This window comes from Taudactylus pleione, unplaced genomic scaffold (assembly GCF_031769625.1).
Source record: "Taudactylus pleione unplaced genomic scaffold, aTauple2 ptg000007l, whole genome shotgun sequence".
Classification (NCBI taxonomy): Eukaryota; Metazoa; Chordata; class Amphibia; order Anura; family Myobatrachidae; genus Taudactylus; species Taudactylus pleione.
In genome coordinates this window covers 21,813,508-21,830,659 of record NW_028284410.1, presented here as the reverse complement: position 1 = coordinate 21,830,659, position 17,152 = coordinate 21,813,508, and the positions used below count along the sequence as shown (strand labels likewise).

The 17,152-nt window shown below is 46.4% G+C and overlaps 2 protein-coding genes across 4 annotated transcripts in view; one reads left to right on the top strand and one right to left on the bottom strand.

Annotated features, from left to right (window-relative positions):
• NIPAL3 (NIPA like domain containing 3) overlaps positions 1-411 on the bottom strand; it is a 30,772-nt gene extending 30,361 nt beyond the window's left edge. For 2 of the 3 annotated variants that reach the window (XM_088462530.1, XM_088462532.1), the window contains exon 1: positions 103-411. The gene's annotated coding sequence lies outside the window, so the exon portion shown is untranslated. The remainder of the gene's footprint in view (positions 1-102) is intronic. The other variant, XM_088462531.1, reaches the window with a different exon arrangement.
• The window catches only part of STPG1 (sperm tail PG-rich repeat containing 1), a 101,477-nt gene continuing 84,618 nt past the window's right edge, over positions 294-17,152 (top strand). The window contains exons 1-2 of the mRNA XM_088462533.1: positions 294-557; positions 7,775-7,858. Coding sequence (XP_088318659.1) covers positions 7,780-7,858 — 79 coding nt within the window. The 5' untranslated portion in view covers positions 294-557; positions 7,775-7,779. The remainder of the gene's footprint in view (positions 558-7,774; positions 7,859-17,152) is intronic.

The window sequence follows — 17,152 nt, the reverse complement described above, 5'->3', positions numbered from 1 at the left end:
TGTCCTGTACAGAAGGATATCTCCCTCCCTTCCACACTACTATAAAACAGAGCTGCCTGTGAAAGTCTGTCAGCGTGTATGTGCAGGGGTTAAGTTACTCACAGCTGATGATTGATGAGATCGGGTGGGGAAGAAGACAGCTTTATGACTGCCTCTCAGGGTGTTCAGTGCCGGCTCCAGCTGTACCCTCTGCCGCTGACGTGACTGGCTCTGTGTGTACACACAGTCACTTACCCTGTTACACAGCTGATAGCCACACCCCCGTAGCTGCAGCTGCAGCAGCTTCCTATCTCTCTGGTCTGCCTCTTCCTGCTTACACGCAGCCAGCCAGCCTGTTACTGGACGGGAGCTGGGCCTTTCGGAGCAGCCCACATCTGACGCTGCCCTGATCCTGCTTCCTCCTTCGGGACCCTACGGCTAGAGCTTATTTCCTCTTCATGCTAGAGACCTGGAAGTGACGTGAGGGACGGTGGTTATGGGGTTGCCAAGTAACCAGTGTACACAGTCCTTCTACTGCTGCCATGTGTCTTCTTCTTAGATCAGTTACATAGAGCAAGGTAACTATCAGCACCATATAGCAATGTAATTATGTGTACCTATTATAGCCCATATATCTGTAATTCTCTTGCATTACTGTGTAAATGTGTATTTGTGGCTTAAACCACATTGCATTTATGCTGGTGCAGTTGGCAAAAGTAAAAATCAAAGTCCATTAAGCATGTGACGGCAAGCTATGAGGTCAATTCTCTAAAAAAAAATATTGGTACTTGTGTACTTTACGGACTCCTTGCAGAGAGAACCCAATGAATGTATTAAATGGTACTTGTGTACATTATGTGCACAAGTTCCGAAAGTTGTCCCCACCTAAAGAAGAAAGTTGTCCGCTTGCCACGCTTCGGGCTCGGTGGCTCACTACAAGGTTATATTCCACCTCTATGCCCACTTGGATGGTAGGGAATGACTCTGGACACTGGTGATGACATCAGGGTCCTCTCCGTGAAGGGGATTTAGACATTACCCTATGACCACAGCACCGGACTGCACACCGGAGATGCCAGCGGCCACGTTCCTCAGGTACTGTCCACTCTGGCCTCGCTTACCAGGGCTCCTGGCCACTGCTGCTACTGCTATGTTGCCTAGGCAGAGCCAGTGAGTCCCTGTGAGAGCACTCAGGTAACTGCAGTCAGGTGCTAACACCAGCACTCCCTCCTTACATACCCCTTCCTGAGAGGCCACGAGCCTCTCTCCTTCCCGCTCTGAGCACGAGCCCCAGCTTAGCTGGCTCGTGCTGATTCTAGTAGTTTCTCCAGGTTCCCTTGTCAACTTCTAAGCCTACTGACACCATACCCTGGATGCTTGTTAGTTCTGCCATGGCTTCTGTATAGGGAGTAAAAACACAAAGCCTTAAATAACATACACAGTGCATACATTGCTAAAATATAACATTTTTTTTACCTGGCATGAATAAATAATACCTTAACCTTACTATAAATAATTAAATAATACTCCTTTACATCTAAATTAACAATTCCCTCACCCTCCTATTATTATAAACAAAGTAGACCATCACTAGAAATATATATATTTCTTCCTCTTTCATAGCCATACAGTAAACATGGCTACACATACATACATGATGTTTCAGCTGAATCACACACGATACAGTAAGTACATACAATCATTAGATGACTACAGCAATGGTCTCACCTGTTACCTTCTTCCTGTAGATCAGGGGTGGGGAACCTTTTTTCTGCCGAGGGCCATTTTGATATATGTAACATTATTCATGGGCCTGGTGCAGGCTACGCCCCCTCCGTGTAAAGTCACATGCGGGCTAGGCCACAATCGCCGGTGATTACAGCAATGCCTGGATCATCCTGAGGATGCTCTGGGAAGCTGGAAAGGCAACGAAGTGAGCGTCTGAAGCGTCCTAAGAGTGCTCTAGGCGGCACTGCTGCTTAGATTCTGGCTGCAGGATGCCATTCTAGGCGCCCTGCTAGCCAGATGAGGCTAGCAGAAAAAAGCTCAGAGGGCCAGACCAAATGGTTCCGGGGGCCTTAAACAGCCCCTGGGCCTGAGGTTCTCCATCCCTGGTGTAGATGTAGACACTGCAGCAGCTGCATCCACCAGCGAACCCGTCATGCTGCTTCCTGAATGGCTGCTGTAGCCGTCAGTCGCAATAGCCAGCAGGATGCTATTGGTCATTGGGCACGCAAAGTCGGTTCTATTGGTGCTGAGCAGGAAGTGAGGCGGGCACAGACTGGGGAGGAGATCCAGGAAGTGGGGCAGCTGATTAACTATCTGGCCGGACCGGTCACACAGTCTATGACGCCATCACTGTTATCATTACACTGATTAGCTACAATAGAACATAAAGTACACAAGTACCGAAAGTTGGCCCCACCTAAAGAAGAAAGTTGTCCCCTTGCGGGCTCGCTGTGCTCGCCATGCTTTGGGCTCAGTGGCTCGCTACGTTCGCAACATGGTTATATTCCCCCTCTATGTGCACTTGTATGGTAGGGAATGATGCTGGACACTGGCTGATGACGTCAGGGTCATCTCAGTGAAGGGAATTTAGACATTACCATGATTGATAATAATAATGAGTGAGGACCCTGATGTCATCAGCCAGTATCCAGCGTCATTTCCTAGCATCCAAATGGGCGTAGAGGGGAAACATAACCTTATGGCAAGTGTAGCGAGCCACCGAGCCCGAAGCGTGGCGAGAGCAGCGAGCCCGCGAGGGGACAACTTTCTTCTTTAGGTGGGAACAACTTTCAGTACTTGTGTACGTAAAGTACGCAAGTACCATATAAAACATTCATTGGGTTCTCTCTGCAATGAGTCCGTATAGTACACAAGTACCAAAATATCACTCAAGTTTCCAAATGATTGTTGCTAGATCTAAGTTGGACAATGGACCTCTGACATCACAATCACGTGACCGCTGCAGCAGGGCCAGACCGCTACCAGTATCAATATCCACGTGGGCATAGAGGGGGGGATATAAACCTGTGGCGAGCAAAGCGAGCCGCCGTGCCCAGCAAAGCGAGTCCATGTGGGGACACTTTTGGCCTCCATTCTGAACCTTGCCTATTCCCCTTTTGCCGCGGGTCACATGGTTGTGACGTCACAGGTCCTTTACAGCACCTTGTTTTAGACCTAACCTTTTTCAGACACTCCAACATGACCCCTTCCATCAGTTACCATCAGTATCAAGTTCCTTTGAGAAAAGCACTTTTAGCAACAACAACAGATTTCTGACGTGGCAAATTTTACCTACGAGCTACAGAGCTGCAGCCCCCTGTAAAATCCACTACCACCAGTGAGCCCCCCAGTGATTGCAGTGGCTTCCCATTGGAAGCTCAGTCTGCTTATTGTATGCTGTACAGGAGGTCTGGACTGCGATCGGCAGATAGTGTTTCCAATGGGAAGCCACTCCTCTGCCTTTCTGGCAGCTCTCTAATGTACAGCGATTCCAGAGCCTGCAGCCAGGTTTGTTCACATGCACAAGTTTCAAAGCCAGCAGAAATGTGCTTCTACGGCCTTGAGACATAGTTGCCAATTCTGCTTATAACAAGCAGAATTGGGCTTACTTTTTTCTTCAGTTGTCTCGTTTTTTGGGGGGTTTGTGCTTTCTTTTTTTTTTTTTGTGCACAGGGTTCAAGTGGCTGCCACTGCTGGGCAGAGGGGGTGGAGCCGCAAGGTCACTGACGGCATCACACAAGTATGTAGAAAGTGGGATTATGGGTGTCCCTGTAGCCGGAGTCTAGTGAGAGAGAGTAAGCGTGTGTGTGTGTGTGTACTATTACACTGGTAGTGACTTAGGGAGGGACAAAGGTTGTGCCTGGGGAATAGAGGCAAGTATGCACAAGACGGTGTAAAGTTGGAGGGGGCAGGCAAGAGGGAGAGGTAAAATAGATAAAGGAAATGAGGCAGGTACATGGGGGTGGGAGTTAAAACTACTGAGGCTGTTAAAGAGAGGGGATAATAGAATTAGGCAGGTGAAAAAGAATTAGAGAAAAAAATGGGATGATAGGAATGCAAAGGAGAAGTAGGGTCAGGTGAAGGACGGCTGGCAAGGTATTGAGATATGGAGGCTTGTGTAGATGGAGGAGAAAAACAATATAGGCATATAATAAGAGTGGTGAGGGGAATGAGGCGGTTACAGAGGAAGTGGTGAAGGGAATGAGATGGGTAACAAGGATGAGTAGGGGGCAGGTAAAGTGGGGATGGGGAGTTAAAATATTTAGGTTTGTGAAAAGGGGAGAGTAAAGAAAGCTATGCAGGTAGAGATGATTGCTCATTTTTTATTTCAGAGAGGGCAACCCTGGCTGGAGCCAATGCAGTCCTAGAAGCCAGGGGCTTATGCGCATGACCCGGCTTTTTCCCATCCCCTTACAGTGCTACTGCTTAAGCAGCCCCCTCCCAAAAGACAGGAGGTAGAAGCGACCAGCTACCTCCTTGTAAACGTGGTTGCACAGTCATTGTAAGTTTAGTATTTGCTGATGTATAAATCCCCAAATGAAGAAATGAATAAAGCCGCTGAGATTTAATTCCACTTGCAGAGTAAAATTTGCTCAGGTTTATTAAAACTTTTTCTCTTCTGGCGGCTTTGTTCAGTTCAACCTTTGGGGATTAATACATCAGCAAAAATCGAAACTTACTGTGACTGTGCAACCACGTTTACAAGGACAGGAGACACCAGAGGGATCATTCAATTCTATTCATCATCCACCTCGCAACAGGGGATACTTATCACTGGAGAAATTCAGCATTGCTTCGGTGCGGGGACAACTTCTCCGATAAGCAGCTGTCCCTGCGATTGGTAACACTGCTACTTCAGTAGCAGCGTTACTTACCTCCCCCGTGGCTGGCTTCTGCACATGTGTGACTGGAGGTCACTCATGTGCAAGCGGGAAGCAGTCGGGAAGCCGAATGAGGGAATCCCGACAGCCAGCTTCCCAACTTTCTAATCCTGGCAAGGGCTAAATGACAGGCATCGAAATCTCGACACCTGTCATTTTACCTACACCGGTGCCCGGCATCCCGATAGCCGGCCGCGCGGGGGGGGGGGGGGGGTTAGGGGCTCCCGGGGGGGACTTAGGCACTTAGGACAGGTTTAGGCTAGGGGAAGGGGGGGTTAGGTTAGGCAACCCATGGGGGGGAGGTTAGGGTTAAGCACCCCCCAGGAGGATTAGGTTTAGGCAGCGGTGAAGGGGGGGGTTAGGTTTAGGCACTTGGAGTGGGGGGTGTAGGGTTAGGCACCCTAAAGGAGGGTTAGTGTTAGGGGGGAAATTAGGTTAGTTTATACTTTCCTAAAGACGTTCAAGATTTCGGTAAATCATACTGAATCCATGCAAGCTGCTGAGGAGGCGGCAGAGGGATCTGCTCGGATTCCTCTTCGCATTCCCGGAACTCTTTCCCATAGGAAGGAACGGAGCTCCGACAACAAGTGCCATCTGAAGATGGCGTTTGTTCTCCCAGGCAAGCTCCGGAAACTAAAAGTTTTCAGAGTTTGCTGAATATCAGGTGGTCCTATCAGACCCCTGATGATGAATGGCCTGTTTGTGTAATGGGTCATTTTGTGATGATGAATGGACTCCTAAGTTATTTACTATTTTTTGTCATTACCTTTTTATGTATATTTGTGTTGTTTTAATAATGTCTGCATAAACTATAATGACCATAATTTTAGGTCATCATTTAGTCGCATACCAATAAAGGTTACGCTTTATTACTAGGTAGGTTGAGTGACCCAATAGTGGCCTCGTTGGTTGGTTGGCATCCTTAGATGGTGTAAATCACTTTATGTCTATGTAAGCAAATTCAGAGGAGAGGGGTCTTATGGTCTCCCACAGCCTCACTCCGGTTCCGGAAATGAACACTGCACAGTGTCCGTTTCTCAGGAGGAGTCTTATGAAAATGTAACAGACTCTCCCGATGTGCACGGGTTGTAGCGCTCAGTGACAGCGGATCTCTGTACCGCTGTCCCTACGTGTTACAGTTAGAACAAAGCTGGGAAACTTTAAATAAAAATTAAAAAGTAAATTTTGATACAGATTGTTAATAATTGCGATACAGATATCGTATATACTCGAGTATAAGTCGACCCGAATATAAGCCGAGGTACCTAATTTTACCACGAAAAACTGGGAAAACTTATTGACTCGAGTATAAGCCTAGGGTGGGAAATGCAGCAGCTACTGGTAGTAATCCCCCCCTGGTACTGTCCCCAGTAGTAATCCCCCCCTGGTACTGCCCCCAGTAGTAATCCCCCCCTGGTAGTGCCCCCAGTAGTAATATCCCCCCCTGGTAGTGCCCCCCGTAGTAATATCCCCCCCTGGTAGTGCCCCCCGTAGTAATATCCCCCCCTGGTAGTGCCCCCCGTAGTAATACCCCCCCTGGTAGTGCCCCAGTAGCAATATCCCCCCCTGGAAGTGCCCCCAGTATTAATCCCCCCCCTGGTAGTGCCCCCAGTAGCAATATCCCCCCCTGGTAGACCCCCAGTATTAACCCCCCCTGGTAGTGCCCCCAGTAGCAACATCCCCCCCCTGGTAGTGCTCCCAGTATTAATCCCCCCCCCCCCTGGTAGTGCCCCCAGTAGCAATATCCCCCCCTGGTAGTGCCCCCAGTATTAACCCCCCCTGGTAGTGCCCCCAGTAGCAACATCCCCCCTGGTAGTGCCCCCAGTATTCCCCCCCTCCCTGGTAGTGCCCCCAGTAGTAACATCCCCCCCCTGGTAGTTCCCCCATTATTAATCCCCCCCTCTGGTAGTGCCCCCAGTAGCGATATCCCCCCCCCCTGGTAGTACCCCCCGGTAGTAGCCCCCCCAGTAGAAAGAAATGTAAAAAAAACAAACACTTACCTGTAACCCCGCTCCTGGTCCAGACGCTGCTACAGGCTCCTCCGCCGCTTTGCATAATGGGAGAGACGACGTCTCTCCCATTACCCACTGCGGGAGCCGGAAGATGGCTCCCGCAGTGGGAGCAGCAGTAGCCGCTGAGAGTCTGACAGACTCTCATCGGCTGCTGATTACAACAAACACACAGCTGCCGGCTTCGGCGGCTGTGTGTTTGGCAGTGTGTAGTGCTGACCGAACTCCGTCCGGTCAGCGCTACACAAGCGGTGCAGGCTGTGTCACAGTGACACAGTCTGCACCGCGGCCCGCATGGTACGCTACTCAGCAGCGTACCATGCGGGCATGACTCGAGTATAAGACGAGGGGGTGCTTTTTCAGCACAAAAAATGTGCTGAAAAACTTGGCTTATACTCGAGTATATACGGTAATCTCGGTTTATTAGCTGCTATCAGGTTTTAAGTCTTGATATAAATGTTATACACTGGTCAGATTTTTTTAAATAAACTCTGCTATTAAGTTAATTTAATTTTCTATAGTGCAGGTTTGTAATTTTTGTTAGTTTTAGTCAGAGAAATTATCCCTAATTAAACTTGCTGCGAATTAACTAAACTATTGATGCTCACTAGAGAACCTCGTTCGCCATGGGCAAGTTTTTGGATTTATTCCCCAATAGTAAAATGCCTAAACAATTCCATCATGTTCATATATTTAAAAGTATAGAATCTGTAATCCACAAAAGCAATCCATGTTTGCTGCATAGGTAAGATCAAGTGATTGATTGTCAATATCTTATAGAATTGAGTTTGATAGTAGGTGAGTTAGAATATTCCTTATTATGCCTTTTTATAATATACTATAAAATGTTCTCTTTTTTTAAACATAAAACTTTTTTTTTCTATGTTTTCGATGAAGGGATAATGGATTCCTATGTAAGAAATTGCAGTGAGAGGAACTTAAAAAAGAATCAACAGCAACGTTCCAAACAACTGCAGAATGGTAATGTGGACACAAGGAGCTATTTTCCTTTCTTCTTTCACAGGTGGCATCATCATTTAAAAAGGAAATTAACATATGGTAACCATGGGCGTATTGATAATGAGTGCAGCGTTTGCGTTGCACATGGGCCCCTGGGTCCAGAGGGACCCACATCGCACACCCTGCACCCTTACATTATACTTATCTGTCCACCGAGCAATATATAAATCACTGGGGAAAATGTATTGGAGATTTTCACATATGCAGTAGACTCTGGTAAGATATGAATTATGGATGTCTGTGCCCTAGATGATGGTGTCATACAGGAATATAATTAACCTACTCTTGCTTAGCTGTATTAAAAGCTTCATTACAACCAATACAGTTGATTTGTGATTTTTCCTTTTTGCAAGTGTGTGTCTACCAACTGCAATAATGCATTTATCACCTTTAAATGTCACAACATGTCCTTGCTTGGTAAGCTTATGCACACACAAAGTTGGTGTTAAGATTAGGCACACATAGTAGAAGACATTCTTCATAAGTATCTTTCTGGTAAATGTTGGAGAAACTGGACAGTAATTATAACCTCCTCCTATTCCTTCTGAGACCATATAATGATCAGTAGCTCTGGCTTTTCTTCTTGAATTTCTTTGGTCTAACTAAGGAAAGAAAGTTTTATCATTTGTCATATGACTTGTAGCTCCTGAATCACTACATCAAGCATTTATTAGTAAATCACACAAATTGTGTCACACAGTGGTGCATAGACAATTTCAATCTACACCTAAATAGCACTTCTTTCCAGAGTTCAAAACATCAACACAGGTTTTTTCCTTGTAGTGTATTCACAATTCACTTTTAATTTTCAGATGATGGGAAAAAATAAGGACAATCCTCCAGAAATGTCCTCTGACGCTGGCATCCTTGGGCGTTTCGGCGTCGGGATTGAGATAGGCGTCGGTGTTTCGACGCCTATCTTAAGAACCTTGTCGGGATTTCTTTGTCGGTATTGAGACCGGCGGCATCGCGCCCGATGGTCTCCTAACTACATCCCAGTCTGCATACCTCTGGCAAGTGCTGAGCTTTGAATAGCCTTGTACTGCTATATTTTCTATAGCCACAGTGCACCACGTGGTTAGGTGCCTTTTTATAGACGTCATGATTAACTTTTCACCAATAGAATGTAGTATGGATGTTAAACCCATCTGTCTGTTGGTCGTCTATTATTTGGTTGGGTTGTCCGTTGGCTTTTGGTCCTGTTTAAAACCGGCCTTTAGTAAATATGCAGGTTATATACTTGTCAATGTATAAAAGTATTGATGGTTGGTCCAGTAGTCTAAATTGGTCCAAAGCCGGACATTTGGTCAATTTACCGTCTATTTTCCCCTTTATTAAGTGGTCAAATTGCAAAACCGGCAAAAACAAAATAAAAATGCTTAGTAAATTTAACCTCAGGTTTCTTGCACGCAAAACATTGAAGTGTTTCTGGTCTGACTAGTGCTTTTAATTATACAGTCCTAAACTCTCAGTGCTGTATCATGCTTAGTTGCATTTTCCATCTTGCAATTGAATTCATCCACAAGTTTCCCTTTAACATACTCTAATGTCAGTTCACCGCTGTCTGGGAGACCACTGAGTAGCAGGGCTGCTATATGAACACCCTTTATTTCTTCTATACAGTGCAGACTTTCTGCCATATCTACCGTTTATTTATATAATCCTGCATGTGCTGGCCTTTATGCAGGTACAACTTTCTTATAAATACAGCTTATTGCATAAATTCTCTCTCTCATGCACTTACTGCAGCACATCCCACATTTCTCTTGAAGTGTCACAGTTCCATATATACGCAATCTGATCCTCATCCACACTGATATTGTACTCTGGGCTTTCTGGTCTTTCTCAGTCCATTCCTCTGTAACTGTGTCAGGCTTAGCCTCTTGTATACATTTCCACATGCCTTCTCTCACGAGCAGCTTCTTTATTTTGAATTTCCATGTCTGGTTTGTCAGACTCATCACTGTGAAGTTGGTTGAAGTACAGTAGCAGCAGCCATTTCCTCTGGGCTTTGTCTTCTTTCACTGAGGTTCTGACTTTTATAAGTTTCTTTTCTTTCTGCAGTTCTGAGTCCATAAACTGTTAGCAGATACTCTTTATAGGAGCAGCAAATGTGTTATGTACACCTATGCTGCATGATTTTTAAGTTAATTCTACCTTGTTCTATCTCTTCACAACATGTTGGAGCATTCACATATGAGCACTACATTCGGGATGTAGTCATTCCGGCCGCTGGTCACAATCCCGACAGCGGAATGCCGGCTAGGGATTTATGATAGGCGTTGAAATACAGACGCCTATCATAATCCTGATGCTGGAATGCCGTGGATGCCATCCCGAACAAAGGTAAATCCGGGGTGCCCTCAGCGTTGGCTGCGGGGGGGGGGGGGGGTAGGGGGAAGGGTTAGGATTAGGGAGTCTAGCGGGTTATGTTTTGGGGGGGGGAGATTAGGGTTAGGCACCCCTAGGTGGCAGATTTAGGGTTAGGCACCCCCAGGGAGAGGTCAGGGTTAGGCACCCCCCCGGTAGAGTTAGGTTTAGGGAGCGGTAAGAGGGCTTAGGGTTAGACACTAAGGGGGAGGTTAGGGTTAGGCATCCGCTGTCGGGATTTGAACCGGCGGCTAAAAAGCCACCAGCATTTCAATCCCATTCCCTAAATTCATGTGAAATATCTTTGCCATGGAAAACTACAGTGCTCCGCCTGTTCACTTGCTAAAATGTCTTTTCTTTTTTTTTTTTTTGGAGGTTGTTGTAAATTACTGTGATTTCCACCTCCAAAAACATATGCTTCTAGCAAAAACTCTCACTAGAAATTTTAGCTCAAGATGGTCAATGACACTACTTCCCACTTGCTGCCTCTAGAGGGCAGGGTTAGCTCAGGTTATACCTGTCTTACATTAATAGACAGGTTAAAAAAGGATTTTTTGGTACTTACCATCGAATCCTTTTCTCTGAGTGAGGCTGGGGGACACTGGACCATGGGGTTGAAGGTGGGAAGGCGTGGAGTTGGCATTAATGAAATCTATAACTCCACATCCCCCCCCCCCCCCCCCTCTGCAACCCCTGACTTCAGTACAACTTCAAAAGTGCATGGTAAGGAGAAGCAATATTCATGACATTGTCATACCGAAAAATAATAACGAACTGACAGTCAATTAGGACCGAAATCATAACTCATACTCAAAACTATTGAGCGTGAGGGAGGGAACGCAGTGTACCACAGCCTGACTCAGAGAAAAGGATTCAACGGTAAGTACCAAAAATCCTATTTTCTCTTTTCTCAAGGCTGCTGGACACTGGACTATGGTACGTTCAAAAGCCGCCTCCAGGGGAGGGAATGCTCAGGTTGCCTGACTGGAGAACTGTACGCCCAAAGTGGCCATCCCCGGAGGCAAAAATATGAAACCTGTAGACTTGCGCAAGCGTGTGGACAGAGGACCTGGTAACTGCGCGACAAACATGTTCAGCTGAGGCCCCATGACGCGCCGCCCAGGAGGCCTCCACAGCCGAGTGGAATGAGCCGACACCTTGGCTGGTGCCAGACGCCCCGCATTCGAATAAGCCCTAGAGATCACTGAGCTGAGCCATCTTGCAATGGTCTGCTTTGTGGCTGGCCAGCCACGCTTGTGGGCGTCGTAAAGAACCAATACAGAGTCCATGCGACGTAATTCCGAAGTTCTGTCTAAGTTAATCCATAGGGCCCGGACTACGTCCAACAGTGACGGATCGTGCTGATCCCTTGCAGACTGTGAAGGTGAGAAAACGGGAAAAATAATTTCCTGGTTCAAGTGAAAAGAAGAAACCACTTTCGGTTGAAAAGAAGGAATCGTCCTGAGGACCGCACTGTCATCATGGAAAACAAGAAATGGTGGTTTGCAAGACAAAGCAAGCCCCAACTCGGAGACCCGCCGAGCCGAGGCAATGGCCATAAGAAAAAACACTTTCCACTTGACAAACCGAAGGTCCACAGATTCCAATGTCTCAAACGGAGCCTGATTAAGAGCCGACAGAACCAGGGGCAAATCCCATAGCGCTAGTGTCGGTTGAAACGGAGGCTGCACTCGCAAATCCCCCTGTAAAAAAGTCTGCACCTCTGGAAGGAGAGCCAGACACTGCTGAAAATAAATGGACAGAGCTGAAACCTGTATCTTCAAAGACTGAAGGAAAGCTAGCAGTCTTGGAAGGCTGAACTGGACAGTATGCACTTTCCGCTGCTCACACCACATAATATAAGTTTTCCAAACCCTGTGGTAATTCTGTGCCGAAACCTGCTTCCACGCCCAGAGCATGGTACCGACGACTGAAGGGGAAAAACCCCTTAGCCTTTTAAGAGCTCGGTTTCAACAACCAGGCCGTTAAATCCAGCTGAGGCAGGCCCTCGTGACTGACTGGCCCCTGCAGAAGAAATCTGGTCGCAGCGGAAGATGCCATGGATAGAAATGTTTTGGATTTACGAGTCTTAATGATAATTATGAAATGATAATTATGATGCCCCATTTTTATGAATATTATGTATATTTTATTAATTTTTACAATAACTATATATATATTTTTTTATTACAGCTATGTTGCCTTTGGTATTTTAAGATCTTAGAGGTTCTTATAAGAATTTTAAAAGTATTTTTTAACATAAGCCTCTCGTATATAACTTGTGGCAAAGAATATACAACACTCCCCAACAGGCACCAAATAGAGTTGGAAAAACTACTTAGCTGCCCCCTGCCGAGAGAAAGGAGTCTGAGATTTCTCTGTCCTTCCTCCTTCTCTGTCCTTCTCTGTCCTTCCTCCATGCTGCCTGGCTTGTCCCATTATAAAGCTGTGAGCAGCCCACGCAGCTTCCTGGAGTCCTGTACACAGCCGCTGGAGTGCGGGGGGGAACCAGCAGTCAATGGCTCCTCCCTCCGCTACACTGAAGCAAGCCCAACGGCCTCTCCCTTCATGTGCTACTCCCCTCTGTAGGGAAAGAACTTGGACTGACCTGCTCTCACCTGCGGGAGGTCTGTAGTCTGCGCTCTCCCCATAGGAGCCACCGACAGAAAACCCGGCAAGATGGCGCCCGCCACCCAGGACCACCTTGACTGCCTGCACCTCTAATAGGTACAGCAGCGAGCAATCCCCGGGCCTAGGCGGTCCGGAGACCGGAGTGTCTAGAATGGGGGAAGCGCTCAGCGCTATCCCCCTCTCAGCTGCCGCTCACCGCAGCCTTAAGCTGGCCACACACTAGACAAACTTACATCCAACCAGCCAACTAATTGATTGGTTGGAATGAAAACCTGGTAACATATGGGAGTAAATAATGATCAGCAATTTGCTCCTAAATGCCAGAAAACAGATGAAAATGGTCGTTAAACAAGTTTGTTGTTTGAACAAATAGTTTAGATCAAACATTTAACAGTTTTGGTCCATTTTCCAGCGTTTGGGAGCAATTTGCTGATTTGTATTCCTTACCAGATTTTCATTCCACTTTAAGCTGGCCACACATCTAAAGATTATCTGTCCAACCAGCCAACTAGTTGATTGGTTGGAATGAAAATCTGGTAAGGAATGAAATCAGCAATTTGCTCCCAAACACTGGAAAATGGACCAAAAATAGTTTAGATCAAACATTTAACAAACTTGTTTGAATTACCATTTTCATCTGTTTTCTGGCATTTAGGAGCAAATTGCTGATCATTATTTACTCCCATATGTTACCAGATTTTCATTCCAACCAATCAACAAGTTGGCTGGTTGGATGTAAGTTGGTCTAGTGTGTGGCCAGCTTTACACTCCAGGTGTGCGCTGCTATAAGCAGCTCCCAGCACCTATAATAAAATAAACAAAAATATTACAAAGAAAAAACCTATGCTATAGAGAAAACGTGCCTTCCTTGCACAGCCACTAAACCTACACTGAAGTCAGGGGTTGCAGAGAGGGAGGGAGTTAAAGATTTCAGTCATTAGTGCCAACTCCACGCCTTCCCACCTACAACCCCATGGTCCAGTGTCCCCTGTTACATCTTGCTTACTAGCTATTGTACATACACTATATGAGTAATTAATAAATAAAACAAATGTAATTAAGTATATTTGTGGTTTTGTGCATCTCCCCTTACAGCCTAGACCTTTTTATTCATTAGTAATGGTAATTTATTTTCCAATAATTGCCACAACCTTATTTCATGTGAGGCTGATCATGGTCATAGAAATTGTGCAAAGAAAAGAGGCCTCATTTACCAAGCGTACTCAGGGCCTGATCCAGATTTAGGAATAGAGTAAGAAACTGCAAGTAAAGCAGGGCATCCACTATACAATTTTCTGTCAGATATCTGTCCAATCTGGATGGTTGGAATGAAAACCTGGTAATGTATGGGAGCCAATGATAATGCTCACAAACACTGGAAAATAGCCAAAAATTATTGTTCAGACAAATTGGTTAAAGCACACGAATTTAACCAATTTGAATTTATTTTTTTGTCCTTTTTTTTGACTGTCATTTGCTCCCATACATTACCAGGTTTTCATTCCAACCAGCCAGATTGGACAGATATCTGACAGAAAATTGTATAGTGACTGGCCAGCTTTACTGTGCATCTTGGTAATACCATGCTGCGATGCAGGTGGGGCAGATATAAAATGTGCAGGGAGATTTAAAGTGATGTATTCCAATTCACAGATCCCCAGATGCCGGGGTGAGGGCATCAGTGGGCTCCAACATATTGAATTTTCAGTGATTTTCTGATCATAATCAAAATATGATCGTGATCGGCAAATCGTAGATATTTAACATGTAGAATTCACAGATTTCCTGATGGATAGGGGAAAATTGATGGCAACCGATCAGCGGTAACGGTCCGATTTGAGGGATTGGTGAAACGGCCGCATGATGAGGTGTGTGGAAAAGCAGAAAGATGTAAAAGTCTGACCTCCCACCACTTTAGTTCCAGCCCTTTCTACAAGACACGTTTTCAGTCTTTTGTCTGATATATTGCTTCGTTTTGCCTAATTTAGGATCTAAATTAATCATGAGAATCCTGTGAGGACATCAGGGCTTTGTTTTTCTACATGTCGTAATTTTGTGTGAGTGAAACTTTTTATTGCATTGCCTGGAGTGCACCAAGAAATGTGAATCACTGCCGAAGTTCCACAGTGAGGTGTAAAATGGGCTCCATTAAGAAATAACATTGAGACCCAAAGACCCCCAGCTCTGAACTGTTGCAAAATGAGTGCTTTTTGCAGAGTGAAAATGTGTCTGTCTGCACAGCATGCATCACTTCAAATATGCTCTCTCCATCCCTTTACCTCATCTCAACTATCACACTTTATAGATTATATCTGCATTGCTATCCAAAAATAACAGCATATGTACACCTACTCAGGGCCACATTAACGATGGGACTACATCTCCAGGCCACCAGATAAAAATAGGCCCATCATCATGATAGTATGATGATGACCAGCCGCTCAGCTGGTCACACGGTTGTCCATAAATCATATGTATTACTATTTTCCTCTCAAATTATCAATTTTTTCTACATTTACATATTTAGGGAGTCATTGCAGCTGACAGTGTAGGCAATGTACACGCCCACATGGCACTGGTCACACCGCCTCCACTTCCCACAGTAGGCCAATGAACATTTTCAGCTGCATGCCCATGTGGTCCCTAATTCGGTCCTGCACCTACTGCCTACAGCATGGTGTGTTCTCTCATGTTTTCAGAAGCATAAGGATGGAGTTCAACATCTCATGCGGCCAGTGCAACTACCACAATTGAATTATGATTGAACCATTGTGGTCCGTTTTGTAAATGAGAGTAAGGAGAACGTCCTCTCCCTTATCTAATAGAGTGCATTTGATGTAGAATACAGGATGCATTAAAGGCACATATCAATCCAATTATTTTCTCTTTTTGCTGCAGTCATGTTATTTCTTCTAGCCTACTAAAAAGATTTGGCTCCCCCGATTGTATCAAGTAGAAAATTCTTTGTATAGACTGTCCCTTCATATATAACGCTGCACATTCAGTGAGGACTTGGGGCCTTATTCAGAGGTGCACACAAATATCAATGTTTGCACATTAGAGATCTTTTTTCTTTGTTTTGTTATGCTGTAAATGCGAATGAGTCAGTTTTCATTAGTGATGGTGGTCGCAGTGTGGACTTTGCAGGAGGTAACTGGGGGGAGTAACGACTCAAACGTAGCTGTTTCGTAACCATTTCTGTGCCTGCGACTGCAGATTCGTACACAGTGGTTAAGTCTCCGAGCAGCTTACCTCCAACGGACATTAGGGTTACTCAGAACATCGATGGAGCTAGTGTTCACTCTAGCTCCGGCGGCAACTTTGTGCGCGCCCCTACGGCGCGTCCGAAAAGCCCCCAAGCGCTGCAGACAGTGAGAATAGATGCCGGGCGGTGAACGGATCACCGCACATTTCTCCACCCGCCGGACACTGCGTCCCGCGGGTGAAGACGGCACCCGCAGGCTGTGAGGGCAGGGTGCTTTTTGCCCTCCAGAACAGCCTAGCGGGAACGCTATGGAGCGCCTGCGTACACAAGTGTCCGGATTTGAGATGCCGCTAGTACGCTTCTCAATACAGATCCTGGTGGCTGTGACACTGGCATATTTTTCCCCAACCTCTGCGTACGGGATCGCAGTCGTGCATGCATTAAGGTCCACCTCTGAATCAGGCCGTTGTTTGTTGTGTCTTCCTCTATTCTAATTAAGGTGATTCCTGCAGCCCTGCACTATATTAGGTGGGATGTAGTCAGGAAGCCGGCTGTCGAAATGCCAGCTCCCCGACAGTGAAACCCGGCATGGGACTAATGTTAGGCGTCTAAATACCGACGCCTATCATTAGCTCCACGCCGAAATCCCGACGCCCGGCATACCGAACGTAGGTAAGCCGGGCGTCAGGAGCTGTTAGCCGCGGGGAGGGGGGAGGGTTAGGTTTAGGGACTCCCCAGGGGGGGGGACTTAGGGTTAGGCACCTCCGCGGGAGGGTTAGGCTAGTGTCAGGCAGCCCTGGGGAGAGGTTACGGTTAGGCACCCCCCCCCCCGGGATAGGTTTAGGGTGCCGGGAGGGGGGGTCAGGTTTAGGCACCCCTCGGGGGAGGTTAGCCTTAGGCAGTAGAGGGGGATGTTAGGGTTAGGTACCATTAAGGGAGGGTTAGGGGGGAAAGGGGTTGGGATAGGGTTAATATTTACCCTGTCGGGATCTTCATCTGCCGGCCTTACGGCGTCGGTATTTCATCCGCCAAGGGCTTAGGTCCGGCAG